At 38.2% G+C, this 15,792-nt stretch overlaps 1 protein-coding gene across 1 annotated transcript; it reads left to right on the top strand.

Moving 5' to 3' along the window:
* Window positions 1-15,223: 15,223 nt before the first annotated feature.
* On the top strand, window positions 15,224-15,787 carry LOC110289009 (olfactory receptor 6C2-like; the record flags this gene model as incomplete). The annotated part of the gene is made up of 1 exon (XM_021155220.1): window positions 15,224-15,787. A coding segment is annotated over exon 1 (564 nt), but the record flags the coding sequence as incomplete, so codon positions are not given.
* Window positions 15,788-15,792: the final 5 nt, after the last annotated feature.

Raw genomic sequence — 15,792 nt, 5'->3', positions numbered from 1 at the left:
AAAAAAAAAACAAACAAACACATATGACGCTCACACAGAGATAGTGGGTGAGTTAAATACTCTGTTCTCACCATCCATTAGATAGCTCAACTAGAGAAAAACTAAGTAGAAAAACGCTGGAGCTAAGTCACATCACAAATCATATGGACCTAATTGATATTTGTAGAACATTTCACTTCAATACAAAAGAATATACTATGTTCTCAGCAGCTCATAGAACTTTGCCAAAATTGATTACTCTTGGGAGCCTGCCTAGCACCAGTTATTTGAGGAAGACAGTGATGAGGTATGAAGTCATTAGAGAGGCCAAAGTTTATTTATCTTTGGCAATTCTGTCTATAACATTTTGCTATTCTAAGGCCAGAAACCACTGGCTTCTGATATTTAACACCGGCTGTTTAGCAGTGTGGAGTTAATAAAGAAATTGGTATAGTAATTAGCTTATTTGGGCTCTATAATCTCTTACTTGGGAGCCCTTAGCTGATCTTGGGAGAGGCTGGGAGTTAGTTACCTCCTTGTGTGCCAAGAAAAGAAAGTTATTCTCACCTAAAAATTACATTCTCTCTGAATGAAAAAGAAGAGAGGCTCTATTCATTTTATATACACATATACATACATACACAGACACATACATACATAGACACACACACACACATACATACATACATACATACATACATATTCACAATTTCCTCAAATGTTCATGTATGCTTACATATACACACCTATACTTACATATGCATGCATACATACATGTGGATGGAGCAAAACCTCCCATGATCAATTTCCAATGATCAAGTGCCAATGCAGAGAAAACTAACTCATTCTGGATGAAAAAGAGGCTCCAACCTTTATTGGACAGGGGGAAAAAAAGCTTCTACCTTTTTATTGTTGAAAGTAAGGAAAGTCACATCTCTCTATTAGTAAAAAAGCTTCATTCTTCTTGTCATTCTTAGTTATTCTACTTTCTCAGGAGCATAGATCATATGGTTTTCTAAGGATCCTTACATTCCTAATGTTCAAAGCAAGTTTAAGACACTAATTCAAATCCATATTGAATAAAGTGTTAAAGCAGAAATGTTTACATGTGTTTCCATTAGGACTAGTACCTAACTAAACATTCATTTTCCTTTACACAATAAGAGATCTGGTTCCCCTCTTCCTCCCGCCTATCCATTTTCCCTTCAAGGTCCCTCCCCCCTTACTCACTTTTGATTGCTTTCTTCTTTATCCCAAGTGGGACTGAGGAGTCCTCACTTGGGCCCTTCAGCTTGTTGACCTTTTTGAGTTCTGTGGACTATATCTTGGGTATTTTGTACTTTGTTTGAATGTGGGAGGGTAATAACCACTTATTAGTGAGTACATAGTATGCACTTCCTTTTGGATCGGAGTACCTCACTCAGGATGATCTTTTCCAGTTCCATCCATTTGCCTGCAAAACTCAAGTTGTCCTCATTCTTAATAGCTGAGTAGTATTCCATTGTGTAAATGAACCATATTTAAAATTTTTATTACATATTTTCTTCATTTACATTTCAAATGCTATCCCCAAAGCACCCTATACATTCCTCCCTCCCTGTTCCCCAACCCACCCACTCCCGCTACCTAGCCCTGAAATTTCCCTGTACTGGGCATATGATCTTGGCAAGACCAAGGGCCTCTCCTCCCATTGATGGCCAACTAGGCCATCCTCTGCTACATATGCAACTAGAGACACAGCTCTGGGGGCGGGGGGTACTGGTTAGTTCATATTGAAGTTCCTCCTATAAGGTTGCAGACCCCTTTAGCTCCTTGGGTACTTTCTTTAGCTCCTTCACAGGGGACCCTGGGATCCATCCAATAGATTGCTGTGAGCATTCACTTCTGTATTTGCCAGGCACTATCAAAGCCTCACAGAGTGAGCTATATCAGGATTCTGGTAACAAAATATTTCTGGCATATGTAATAGTGTCCGGGTTTGGTGGTGGTATATGGGTTGGATCCCCAGGTGGGGCAGTCGCTGGATGGTCCTTCCTTCTGTCTCAGCTCCGAACTTTGTCTCTGCAACTCCTTTCATGGGTATTTTGTTCCCCCTTCTAAGAAAGAGTGATGTATCCACACACTGATCTTCCTTCTTGAGTTTCATGTGTTTTGCAAATTGTATCTCTGATATTCTAAGCTTCTGGGCTAATATCTACTTATCAGTGAGTGCATATCATGTGTGTTCTTTTGTGATTGGGTTACATCACTCAGGATGATGTCCTCCAGATCATCCATTTGCCTAAGAATTTCATAAATTCATTGTTTTTAATAGCTGAGTAGTACTCCATTGTGTAACTGTACCATATTTTCTGCATGCATTCCTCTGTTGAGGAACATCTGGGTTCTTTCCAGCTTCTGGATATTATAAATAAGGCTGCTCATAGTGGAACAGGTATCCTTATTACAAATCGGAACATCTTCTAGGTATAGGTCCAGGAGAAGTATTGCTGGATCTTCCAGTAATACTATGTCCAATTTTCTGAGGAACCACCAGACTGATTTCCAGAGTGGGCGTGCCAGCTTACAATCCCACTAACAATGGAGGAGTGTTCCTCTTTCTCCACATCCTCGACAGCATCTGCTGTCACCTGAATTTTTGATCTTGGTAATTCTGACTGGTGTCAGGTGGAATCTCAAGGTTGTTTTGATTTGCATTTCCCTGATGATTAAGGATGTTGAACATTTTTTCAGGTGCTTCTCAGCTATTCAGTATTCCTCAGTTGAGAATTCTTTGTTTAGCTCTGTACCCCATTTTTAATGGTGTTATTTGAATTTCTGGAGTCCAGCTTCTTGATATATATTGGATATTACTCCCCTATCTGATTTAGGATTGGTAAAGATCCTTCCCCAATCTTGTGGTGGCCTTTTTGTCTTATTGACAGTGTCTTTTGCCTTACAGAAACTTTGCAGTTTTATGAGGTCTCAGTTGTCGATTCTCAATCTTACAGCACAAGCCATTGGTGTTTTGTTTAGGAATATTTTCTCCTCTATAACTTTCAGTGTCTCTGGTTTTATGTGGAGTTCCTTGATCCACTTAGACTTGAGCTTTGTACAAGGAGATAAGAATGGATCAATTCGAATTCTTCTACATGATAACTGCCAGTTGTGCCAGCACTATTTGTTAAAAATGCTGTTTTTTTTTTCCACTGGATGGTTGCCGCAGACCCTCTAGGTCCCTGTGTCTGCATGGAACGGGGTCTCTCGACGTGGGTGGGCAAAGCGTGGATGAATGACAGACCGATGCACACAGGAGAGGTTGTGTGTAGAATCTGAATGTAATTTTACAACTCGAGCATCAGACTTTTTATACAGAAGACAATAAAGAAGTTGGGCAACATAGCTGCAAGGTACAAATGAGGTAACCGGATGCTTAATGATTCTTACACAGAACAGAGGAATGAAAAGGCAAAGACTGGCAGGAACTGGGCAATAAAATAACTGAGACAAAGTCTCAGCCCTATCTAAGGTCAGCTATAGTCTTAGAAGCCAGGTGTGAGAACTTTTCACTCCTAGGGCAAGGGCTTTCACACCCAAGTCATGGTTCTAACTAGGGAGTTCTGTTCTAGCTAACCTTCTCATGAATAATGCAATACTCTAAAACCACAGCCTGATCTGCTTCCTAAACCATAGTAAATTCCTGTAAATAGGTGTAACTCAGCTATAATTCTAAGCATCTATTCTGGTTTCCCCTATGGTCAGAAACTTCTTTCTTCCTAGGTGATGGTAGATTCCTGTGAAGGGCAGTGACCTAACTTTTACTCAAAGAGATAGTGTAATACCAGGGGCAGTACTGAATTCCGAGCCCAAGGTCTTGCTAAGGACGAACTAGGACTGTTGGAACACTGGCGGATGGCTTTAGCTATGTCAGAATTCAATCTTAAAAGGCACTTATGATAGGAAAATATTGAAGGAGGGCACGTGGATCCATATACTAGACTAACGTGGAAATGAAACGCGGGAGTGAAAAATTACTGTATGAGTAGGGAACGCTAGACTCCAGGAGGAGAGCTTCCTTGAAACTCTTTTGCCTCATGAGTGACTTTTAAGCCTCTCGGGTTGTCCAATTGACTCGACCAGAGAACGTAGCAGATGGTTTTAGCTCCTTTGTCAAAGATCAAGTGACCATAGGCATGTGGGTTCATTTCTGGGTCTTCAATTCTATTCCATTGATCTACCTGTGTGTTGCTGTACCAGTATCATGCAGTTTCTATCACAATTGCTCTGTAATATGTCTTGAAGTCAGGCATGGTGATTCCACCAGAGATTCTTTTATCATTGAGAATAGTTTTTGCTATTCTAGGTTTTTTGTTATTCCAGATGAATTTGCAAATTGCCCTTTCTAACTCTGTGAAGAATTGAGTTGGAATTTTAATGGGGAATGCATTGAATTTGTAGATTGCCAATCCATGAGCATGGGAGATGGTTCCATCTTCTGAGATCTTCTTTAATTTCTTTCTTCGGAGACTTGAATGAACCACATTTTCTATATCCATTATTCTGTCCTGGGACATCTGGGTTTTTCCAGCTTCTGGCTAATGTTTTTTCCAGCTTCTGGCTATCACAAACAAGGCTGCTATGAACATAGTGGAATATGTGTACCTATTACATGGTGGGGCATCTTTTGGCTATATTCCCAAGAGTGGTATAGCTGTGTCTTCAGGTAGATCTATTTCCAATTTTTTGAGAAACCTCCAGATTGATTTCCATAGTGGTTGTACCAGTTTGAAATCCCACCAGCAATTGAGGAGTGTTTTTCTTTCTCTACATGCTCCCCAACATGTATTGTCACCTGAGGTTTTGATCTTAGCCATTCTGCTTGGTATAAGGTGGAATCTCAGGGTCGTTTTAATTTGAATTTTCTTGATCACTAAGGACTGAATATTTCTTGAGTATTTCTCAGCCCTTGGGGATTCCTCTGTTGTGAATTCTCTGTTTAGTTCTAAACCCCATTTTTTGATTGTGCTGTTTGATTTCTTGGTAGTTAGCTTCCCGATTTCTTTGTATATTTTAGAGTTAGCCCTATCCAATGTGGGGATGGTGAAGATTTTTTTCCCAATTTGTAAGTTGTTGATTTTCCTTATGGACTATGTCCTTTGCCTTACAGAAACTTTCTAGTTTCATGAGGTCTTTATTCACATTTCAAATGTTACCCCCTTTCCTGGTTTCCCCACTGAAAATCCCCTATCCACTCTCCACTTCCCCTGATCACCAACACACCCACTCTGGCTTCCCAGTCCTGGCATTCCTCTACACTAGGGCATTGAGCCTTCAGAGCATCAAGGGCATCTCCTCCCACTGATGACCAACAAGGCCATCCTCTGCTACAAATACTGCTGGAGCCATGGGTCACTCCATGTGTACTCTTTGGTTAGTGGTTTGGTCCCTGGGAGCTCTGGGAATACTGGTTGGTTCATATTATTGTTCCCTCTATGGGACTGAAAACCCATTCAGCAACTTGGGTTCTTTATCTAGCTCTTCCATTGGTGACCCTGTTCTCAGTCCAATAGTTGTCTGAGAGCATCCACCTCTGTATTTGTCAGGCTCTGGCAGAGCTTCTCAGGAGTCAGCTATATCATACTCCTGTCAGCAAGCACTTATTGGCTTCCACAATAGTGTCTGGGTTTGGTGACTATATGGGATGGGCATATACCTAGGTGGGACAGTGTCTGGATTGCCTTTCCTTCAGTCTCTGCTCCATAGTTTGTTTCTATATCTTCCTTCAATTGGTATTTTGTTCCCCATTCTAAGAAGGATCGAAGTATCCACACTTTGGTCTTCCTTCTTCTTGATCTCCATGTGATCTGTGAATTGTATCTTGGGTATTCTAAGTTTCTGGGCTAATATCCACTTATCAGTGAGTGCATATCATGTGTGTTCTTTTGTGATTGGGTTACCTCACTCAGAATGATATCCTCCAGATCCATCCATTTATCTAAGAATTTCATGAATTCATTGTTTTTAATTGCTGAGTTGTACTCCATTGTGTAAATGTACCATATTTTCTGTATCTATTCCTCTGTTGAGGGACATCTGGGTTCTTTCCAGCTTCTGGCTATTATAAATAAGGCTGCTATGAACATAGTGGAGCATGTGTCCTTATTACATGTTGGAGCATCTTCTGAATATATGCCCAGGGGTAATATTGCTGGGTTCTCAAGTAATACTATGTCCAATTTTCTGAGGAGCAGCCAAACTGATTTCCAGAGTGATTGTACCAGCATGCAATCCAACCAGCAATGAAGAAGTGTTCCTCTTTCTCCACATCTTCCCCGGCATCTGCTATTACCTGAGTTTTTGATCTTAGCCATTCTGACTGGTGTGAGTTGAAATCATAACAACTCTTGATCTTAGAGCATGAGCCATTGGAATTCTGTTTAGGAAATTTCCCCCTGTGCCAATGAGTTCAAGGCTCTTTCCCAATTTCTCTTCTATTATATTCAGTATATCTGGTTTTATGTTGAGGTCCTTGATCCACTTGGACTTGAGTTTTGTGAAAGGTGACAAATATGGGTCTATTTTCATTTTTCTACATATAGACAGCTAGTTAGATCACCACCATTTATTGAAGATGCTTTCTTTTGTCCATTCTGTATTTTTGGCTTCTTGTTAAAGTTCAAGTGTACATAAGTGTGTGGTTTTATTTCTGGATCTTCAATTCTATTCCACTGATCAACCTGTCTGTCTCCATATCAATACCATACGGTTTTTATCATTATTGCTCTGTAGTAGAGCTTGATGTCAGGGATGGCGATTCCCCCAGCAGTTCCCTTATTGTTAAGGGTTGTTTTCACTATTCTGGTCTTTTGGTCTTTCCAGATGAATTTGAGTATTGCTTTTTCTATGTTTTTGAAGAATTGCATTGGGATTTTGATGGGGATTGCATTGAATCTCTAGATTGCTTTTGGCAAGTTGGCCATTTTTACTATATTAATCCTGCCAATCCATGAGCATCGGGGATCTCTCTATTTTCTTAGATGTTCTTCAATTTCTTTCTTGAGATACTTGCAGTTATTGTCATACAGATCTTTCCCTTCCTTAGTTAGAGTCACACCAATGTATTTTATTTTATTTGTGACTATTGNGAAGGGTGTTGTTTCCCTAATTTCTTTCTCAGTCTGTTTATCTTTTGTATAAAGGAAGGCTACTGATTTGAGTTAATTTATTTCCAGCCACTTTGCTAAAGTTGTTTATCAGCTGGAGAAGCTCTCTGGTAGAACTTTTCGGGTCGCTTATGTATACTATCCTATCATCCTCAAATAGTGATACCTTTATTTCTTCTTTGCCAATTTGTATCCCCTTGATCTCTTTTTGTTGTCTTATTGTTCTATCTAGCACTTCAAGTACTATATTGAATAGATATGGGGAGAGTGGCCATCCTTGTTTTGTCCCCCTTTTCATGGGATTGCTTCAAGTATGTCTCCATTTAATTTGATATTGGCTTTTGGTTTGCAGTAAATTGCTTTTATTATGTTTATGTATGGGCCTTGAATTCCTCATACCTCTAATACTTTAACATGCAGGGGTGTTGTATTTTGTCAAATGCTTTTTCTGTATCTGAGGAGATGATCTACAGATTTGAGTTTATTTATATAGTGGATTATGTTAATGGATTTTTGTACCTGAACCAATCTTGCATCTCTGGGATGAAGCCTACTTGATGGTGGTGAAAGATGTTTTTGATGTGTTCTTGGATTTTGTTTGAAAGAATTTTGTTGACCTAAGGGCCAGCAGAAAGAATGGAAACAGGCAACTTTGGGAGGTAGGAAGTTGGGGACACTTTCCAGAAAGCACCAGAGACCTGGGAGGTGAGAGAGTCTCCAGATTCAAAGGGAGGAACCTGAGATGAAATGTCCTACAGGGGGAAGAGGGTACTTGTAGAGCTCACCTCCAACAGAAAGACAGGGCATCAGTAAGGGATTGGGTTGCCATCCCACAGTTAAAACTCTGACCCATAATTATTCCTGTCTGAAAGAACTGCAGGGATGGAAATGAAGAGAAGCCTGAGGAAAAGAAGGTCCAGTGACAGGTCCAATGTGGGATCCAGCTCAATGAGAGGTCCCAAGGCCTGACACTATTACTGAGTATATGGAGTGCTCACAAAAAGGGACCTATCATGACTGCCCTCTGAAAGACCCAACAAGCAGCTGAAAGACTCAGATGAAGATAGTTGTACCCAATCAATGTACAGAAGCTGCTGACCCTTGTGGTTGAATTAGAGAAAGGCTGGAGGAAGCTGAAGAGGAGGGCAAACCTGTAAGAGGACTAGTAGTCTCAATTAACCTGGACTCCTAGATCTCTCAGACACTGGACCACCAACCAGGCAGCATACACCAGCTGATATGAAGTCCCCAAAATATATACAATAGAGGACTGCCAGGTCTGGGTTCAATCAGAGAAGATGCACCTAACCCTCAAGAGACTGGAGTACCCAGGGAATTTAGAGGTCTGGTCAAGTGAGGGTGGGGACATCGTCTTGGAGGTGGGAAGGAGGTATGGGATTTGGAAAAGTAGAAGGGTGGACCAGAAGGAAAATAAAATCTGGAGTATAAAATACATACATACATACATACATACATACATACATACATACATACATATTTTTAAAAATCATTCATTATCTATCTTTTATTAACACAAGTTCATTACAAGTTCAAAGCAATAATTTTTGTGTTACAAGATAGCACAGTTTTGTCAAAAGGCCAATCATCTGCTTTGTATATCACTAGTTTGAAATTTTGTATAGATAAACAAGTTATTTTCTGTCCTTTCACCTATAATAAATTGTCCATTTATGGCCTTTAGTTACCAGACAGTAGTCTCACAGCTAATCTAGAAGGAATGTTGTCCCTGATTGTGAATTTGTTCCACACCTGTTTTCTTATTCTAATGTCATTAGCCTATAACACGTGAAAGTTAATAGAACTCTAATCACATCTTTCATACTATAGAAGGCTCAAAATTATTTATATAAATATAAGAATTCTATAGAATCATTATTAGGACTTCTAAAATCATCAAGTATTAGAACATGAAAGTACATCTTCATTGATCTGCAGAAAATCAGCCTAATAGGGTGAGAAAATATCCAGGAATCAGTAGACTATGTATTAGTGATGTTGACAAATCAACAAGAAGAATCAATCCTGAGATGAGAGGTTTGAAGGTTCTGTAATTCAAACTCAAAGACATCCAGACACTACTGGGAACCTTGAAGAATTGAAAAGGGGGGAATGGGGGCTCAGGCCTGAGAAGAGACAAGGACAAGAGGAATCTGACTTACATCAGGAAAGTGCAAGGAGTGCAGAGAGGCCTTCTGTGGGAGGCTAAGGAGCAGCTCTATACAGCTAAGGCTTTCCCCAAGACAGTCTTTGCTTGTCCTGTTTATTCATGGCAGAAAAGGATGCATATGGTTTACTCAGGGTTGATCAGAGATTAAAGTGCTTTGAGGGAGGGGATATCCAGGAAGGGACATTTATAGGATAAACCTTTGGGGCCCATCTAGATACCTCATTAGCAGAGAATTCTGGGTTTCTATGCTATGGAACCAGCTGTCATGGCCCACTCAGTGGGGTGTTGTGGTCATGTGCTCCAGGACAGGAACCTGGACAGGAGGAGATTCAAATGTCTACCATTCTCAATTATGAGAATTGCCAGGTTTACTTAATCTGCTTGTCCTTAACAGGTTTTCTGTCTGGTGTCTCGGTTCCACTTGCCCCACATCACCTCTGGAATCATGAGCTAAAATAAACCCTGTTTTCCTGAAGTTGGTTTTGGTTATGATATTTCATCAAGCAACAGAAAAATAGGTAGAAGAGAAAGGTCCCAGGAGTGATCTTAATACCATTATCTTGCTAAATGTACATTGTGGAGTGGTGGGCTCTGAACAGAAAGCCTGCTCCCCTATTGAGAAAAGGTCTGGAACCCCCGATTCCAAGTGGACCAAGATTTCCATCTGCATGACACAGAAGGAGTTCAGCCATGCCTCCTGGTCACCTGGCTCCTGTCATGTAGCTACAGCCTCCCACAGCCCTCCTGCAGAGAGGTATGGGTATCAATCACATAATTGTTGCACCAAGCCCTCCCACATGCAAATAAAGTTTCCCCAAACTCTCAGGCCAAGACAATGAGAAGTACCTACTGTCAAACCCTGAATCACCCCCAAAACTGTATATAAATCCTATCTAGGAAATAAAAGGTGTGTGAGAACTACTCTGTCATCTGAGCCTTTTGTCCTAAGAGCTGTAACACTTGGGAAGGGATCTGTTCTCCTGCCTGAGGCTCTGCTGCACTCATCACTGGCTAGTCAGCCTCTCATCAGCCCAGCCAGACCCAGCTCTGTGCAGAGCAGTTCAGAGTTACCTGGAAGGAACAGCAGAGACAGAGGTGGCACCAACTGCAGCAGCAGAAGCAGCAGAAGCAACTTCCCCTCCCTGCCCACACTCTCCAGAACCCTCCCACTAGGCCTGACCAGAGATCTCTGTGGAAAGCCTCTGGTACTCAGGCCCACAGTACATAGTATAAAACTTTCCTGTATAAGTCTACTCTCATCAGAGAAGTTTCCTTCTTTAATGGATGTGTTAATGCAGAAACTCAAATCTAAGCAAAGCTCAGCAAATAAATTTTAGAGGATTGCTCACCACAAATAGGACATTTATATAACTATCCCTTCCCTGCTGCCACTTCCACCCAAAGCCCATCACAGAAGAAGGGGCAGAAAAATTGTAAGAGTCAGAGGTCAGGATGGACCAAAGCAAAATTATATATTTTAGACATGGTAGGACTGTGGCATCCATGAACACACAGAAGGTATTGCTGTTTGCACAAGACCTGCACAAACTCAAGAGAACCAACCTAACAGCTTACAGGGAGAAGGTCTAAGAACCCTCTGCCTTTAGTTGAGGAGCTATTGACAGCTGATAACTTATAACAGAAGGACAAGCAGTTTTCTTTTAAGAGGTAGTCCTTAGTAGGTTGACCATACTTCAGTGGATAGCCCCCACACTCATGAATATATGGGCATCAAAAATTGGAGTCCTTGGATTATTTTTTAAAAAGAGACACAAAGAATGTTAGGGTGATGGGTATGGGAAGAGTTAAACAGAGGAGTGGGAATGAATACAACCAAAATGCATTATAATTATGTGTAAAATTCAAATAATTAATAAAATGCATTAAAAAGAAACTGACTTTGAAATGCTATAATGAAATCTAATACTTTTTAACTAATTGAAAAAGTTGAATGTCTATATCTATGCCTTCCCCTCAAGACTCAAGGATCTATGAGAAAGATAAGATGGAAAGATTGTAAAAGTCAGAGGTAATGGGTGACTCCAAGGAAACAGTGTCTTCCAGACACATCAGGACTGAGACAACAGCTGGCACATCCACAGGCTCAAGACAGATGGGGTCCTAGCAGTAAGTGGGGTAAGTAGGCTTGGGTTTAGTCATTTATCTGCAGTTTATATTCACTTGTTAATGAAAAATTAGTTTTCTGCAATGGAGTCTCATGGGGTATATTAACTATACCTATAGACAAACCCCATGCACAGGAGTACTTGGACAAAACAAAAGAAACTAAATATTTTTGTAAGTGTGTGTGTGCTTCTAGATTTTTTTTTTTCGTTTTTTTAAGAGAGAAATAAAGAACATAAAATTGGAGACCAGGAGATTCTCAGAGATATTGCGGGAGGAGAAAATACAATCAAAGTATATTGCATTATAAAATTTAATAAAATTTTAAAATGTGTTATAAATATTTTTCAATGAAAAACAAAAAAATGGCCTTCATAAAACAGCTAATGAGCCAAAACCCATCCCATTGTATTTTTATTAAATCGTAAGGATTTTACCACATGTACTTTCTGTCTTCACTCAACAAACCAAGCAATTTAGACTTCACTCATTCTAAAAGCTGTGTATTTTGTAGATACTGTTTAACCATTGTTTCTGCTCTGTGTTCTACTTTCTCATCTTCTACCAAGCTAAATTATATGAACATCTGAACTTCCCTTAGTTCCATACAGAAAAGGACAAACAATATGTCATACATGATTTCATCAGTTTGGCATTCTTATTTATCTAAAAATTATTTTATGCCATATCAGTCATTATAGGTTTGTTATCTTATCAATTCTTTCAATTATTTTGATATGTCTACACTACTTTAAAGCCCCAAAATAAAGCATATGCTACACTTAAAAGTGCATATTCATTTCTTGATAAGTAAAATTAAATTTTAGAAATTCCCTAAATTTCAAATCATCCTCAGAAAGAAAATGTCTTATTGTGCTATATGTTTCCCAACCAGTTGATGAGATCAATATATGTGAAAAGCTTTCCAGCATCATATGTAACAAATTTAATCTTCCTCAATTTGAGCTCATTTTAATGAGTTTATTAATAAAGAATAAAAATTTGTGTTTTTCTAATTTCTGAAACTTGCTCTTACAGATTACTTCAGAGTAAATCTTTCTTGTAGTTTAGATTACATGTCTACAAAATTTCATATTGTTTCTTTGAAAGATTTTATTTATTTATTCACATTCTGTAAGTTACTGAAAATTTATGTAGGCTATGTTTTCTAGCCCTGTTATTACTATATAGATATTAATGTGCTTAATTTTTTGGAGCTTAAAAGAATAAAGTAAGGTAGACTCCACAAATTGCATATTTCTTGTCAAGTTAAGGCAGTATTGTCATATGCAGATTTAATAATTATTCCCTTTTCAGATACTTTAAATTGAATAATTAGAGAGCCCATACATACTCAGAAGTTTTGAAAATCTAAATTATTTTGAAGAAAATTGAAATTTTACTATAGATCCTGGATTTCATGTGTCATCAGCATAACAAAATTCCTTTAGTGATTAGTATTCTTTATTAACTTTGTTATTTTGCTTTTAGAGTTAATGATGAAAATTGTCAATTAGTGTTCTTTCCACAAAAATCCCCAAGGTCTTGTATACAAGGTCTGGTAAAATCATTATTCATTATTAAACATGACAACCTCTAATGATATGGAGACAAAATCGTATTTATTGAAGATGGAATGAGGCAGTTGACTATAATTCTTCAGTTACAATACAGGAACTCACTATTTTTGGGGAAGACACTATTTATTTAGTTTGTAGAGAAAACAAAACAATATATTTAAAAATGTCACATGCATTGTGATCAAAGACAGGAAAATGTGATTATTTTAAAATGAAGTAGATTTTAATTTGAACAAGTTCTCCATTGAAACTAGTTAAGCAGGTCAAAAATTATGAGCTAGGAAAAAGCATCCATTCTGGAGAAATTTTCAGGTTACATTTTTAGACACAAAAAAATTCCATAATGTATCTACAAACAAAACCTCTCAGGAACTCAAGGAGAGTAAGTAATTTTAGTATTTTCATGTCGCGTACAAAAAGGTTGTATTAAGAACAGTTCTGTCTTAAACATAGATTGTACCAACTAAATCTAGCATTAGAGAAATCTGATAGCATTCATGTAACTCACAGGTAAGCTTTCCACTTATGCATTTGAAAGCTGGCTATGCTTGTTTATCAGAAAAGATTTACACATAGTAACTTTCAGTGCCTTTTATTCAAACTTTATGGGTATACATTGCTTTATATTTAAGAATTGGAAAATATAATTGTTAACATTGGAGGTAATATTGAATGTAAACAATGTCTTACACCAAGAAAGCTACAAAAGTTGAAATGGAAAATAATTAAGAAGAAATGTTTTAAGTTAAATGTAAAATGTTTACTTGCTGATTCAAACAAGTTTTAATATAAGACTTGTAAGGCTGTTTTCCTGCAGAACCAGTTTATTTAGTGATGACAAAGAACTCTGAAATTAAAAAATACCACTAACAAATTATCATTTTAATGATTTATTTCATATTTCATTTTATTGATTTAACCCCTTAAAATATGAAATCAATCTGAATGTGGTAATTCATGCCTTCAATTCCAGCACTCAGGAGGCAGAGGCACTTCTGTATGTTTAAGATCACCCTGGACTATGTCAGGTATCTTTAACTCGCTCCTGAACTAAAATGTGAGATAATGAACATCCAATACATGCGAAATTTATCTAAAATCACATTCATGTGGACTTCAGAAGTCCTGATTGATACTGATCTTCAATTACAAAAAGTAACACATTTCTCCTACTTTCTGCTTCTTAAATACTTTTATAATTAGACTTTTAACTTTTTATGATACTTTTATTTGGTCTATTTCTAAGGGATAAAATAATATTAATCTTATATTAATCTAATTACCTAGAATTAAAGATATTATGTCATTAAAAAAAAAAAAAACAACTTTGGATCACATAGTGATTTCCTAACCAGCCTGGGATACATAGTGAAACACTATTTCAAAAACAATTCAGACCCCTTCCCTCAAGGCTCAAAGAGCTATGCAGAAGAGGATGTGGAAAGATTGTAAGAGCCAAAGGAGATGGATGTTTCCAAGGAAACAGTGTCTTCTAGACACAGCAGGACAGAAGCACAAACTCAAAGAGACTGTGGCAGCAAGAACAATACTTGTTTTGGTTCAGGTGAGATGAGGAGAGGAAGTGAACATGGGGTTCCATTCCTAACCAAGAAGCTATTTGCAATTGATATTCACCTGTGAAGGGAAAAGTCAGTTTTCTACAATGGAGTCTTACTTGACATATCAACCACACTCCAGGGCGGTCCCCATGCCCAAGGGTAGTAGCCAACACACAACAAACGTTGTGACTTTTCTGATAGCTTCTTGTTGCAATTTTGTTTTGTTTTGTTTTGATATTTCTTGTTTCGATTTTTTTTTTTTTTGCCTTGTTGGATTTGTGTTTTATTTTTGTGTTTTAGCCTACAATATTTCTTGGGAATCTGTAGTAGTGGGAGTTGTAATTTAAAAACTGTGAGTAGAAAATGAGAAACATGAAAATATTCATCACAGAAAATAGTAAATCATTTTCCAAGTAGAATAAACTCTGAAAATAATTGGAAATGAGTATCTGATACATGGGTTTATGTAAGTGCTATTAAAGTTGAAGTTCTGACCAATGAGTAAATGTGGAAACTTAGAAGGAAACAAAACCTTCTGCATTTAATTTCATTGCATTGCAGGATTCTTCATACCACTTTCAAGTCTTTACAAAAAGAACCCACCAATTATTATTTTTTGCGAGGCTGGAAAGATCTAGAAGANATTTAAACATGANAAACCATACATTGGTGACAACCTTTATTCTTCTGGGATTGACAGAAGACCCAAAGTGGCAAATTGTAATCTTCCTTTTCCTATTTATAACATATGTGCTGAGCATCACTGGAAATCTTACCATCATCCTTCTCACCCTGTTGGATTCCCACCTCAAAACGCCCATGTATTACTTCCTTCAGAAGTTTTCCTTCTTAGAANTCTCTCTGACATCTACTTGNATCCCTAGGTTNCTGGTCAGCATAGTGACCATGGATAAAACTATTTCAGTGGAGGCTTGCTTCACACAGTTNTTTGCTNCCTTTATCTTNGGNATAGCACAGTTTTTCTTNCTGGCTGTCATGTCCTATGATCGCTATGTGGCCATTTGTAGACCCCTTCATTATACAACCATCATGAACAACAGAGTGTGTACATTGCTGTTTGTCAGCTGCTGTTTAATTGCTGTGTTTGCGATCTGCCCTGGAGTCATTGTGAGTCTGAGTTTGGAATTCTGTGATACTATTATTGAACATTTTTTCTGCGACTACTCCCCCATCTTGAAGCTTTCCTGCAATGATACAAG

The sequence above is a fragment of the Mus caroli genome, unplaced genomic scaffold, assembly GCF_900094665.2.
Source record: "Mus caroli unplaced genomic scaffold, CAROLI_EIJ_v1.1 scaffold_8270_1, whole genome shotgun sequence".
Lineage (NCBI taxonomy): Eukaryota > Metazoa > Chordata > Mammalia > Rodentia > Muridae > Mus > Mus caroli.
The sequence above is the reverse complement of the archived record's forward strand: the minus strand, read 5'-3'. Positions and strand labels throughout refer to the sequence as shown.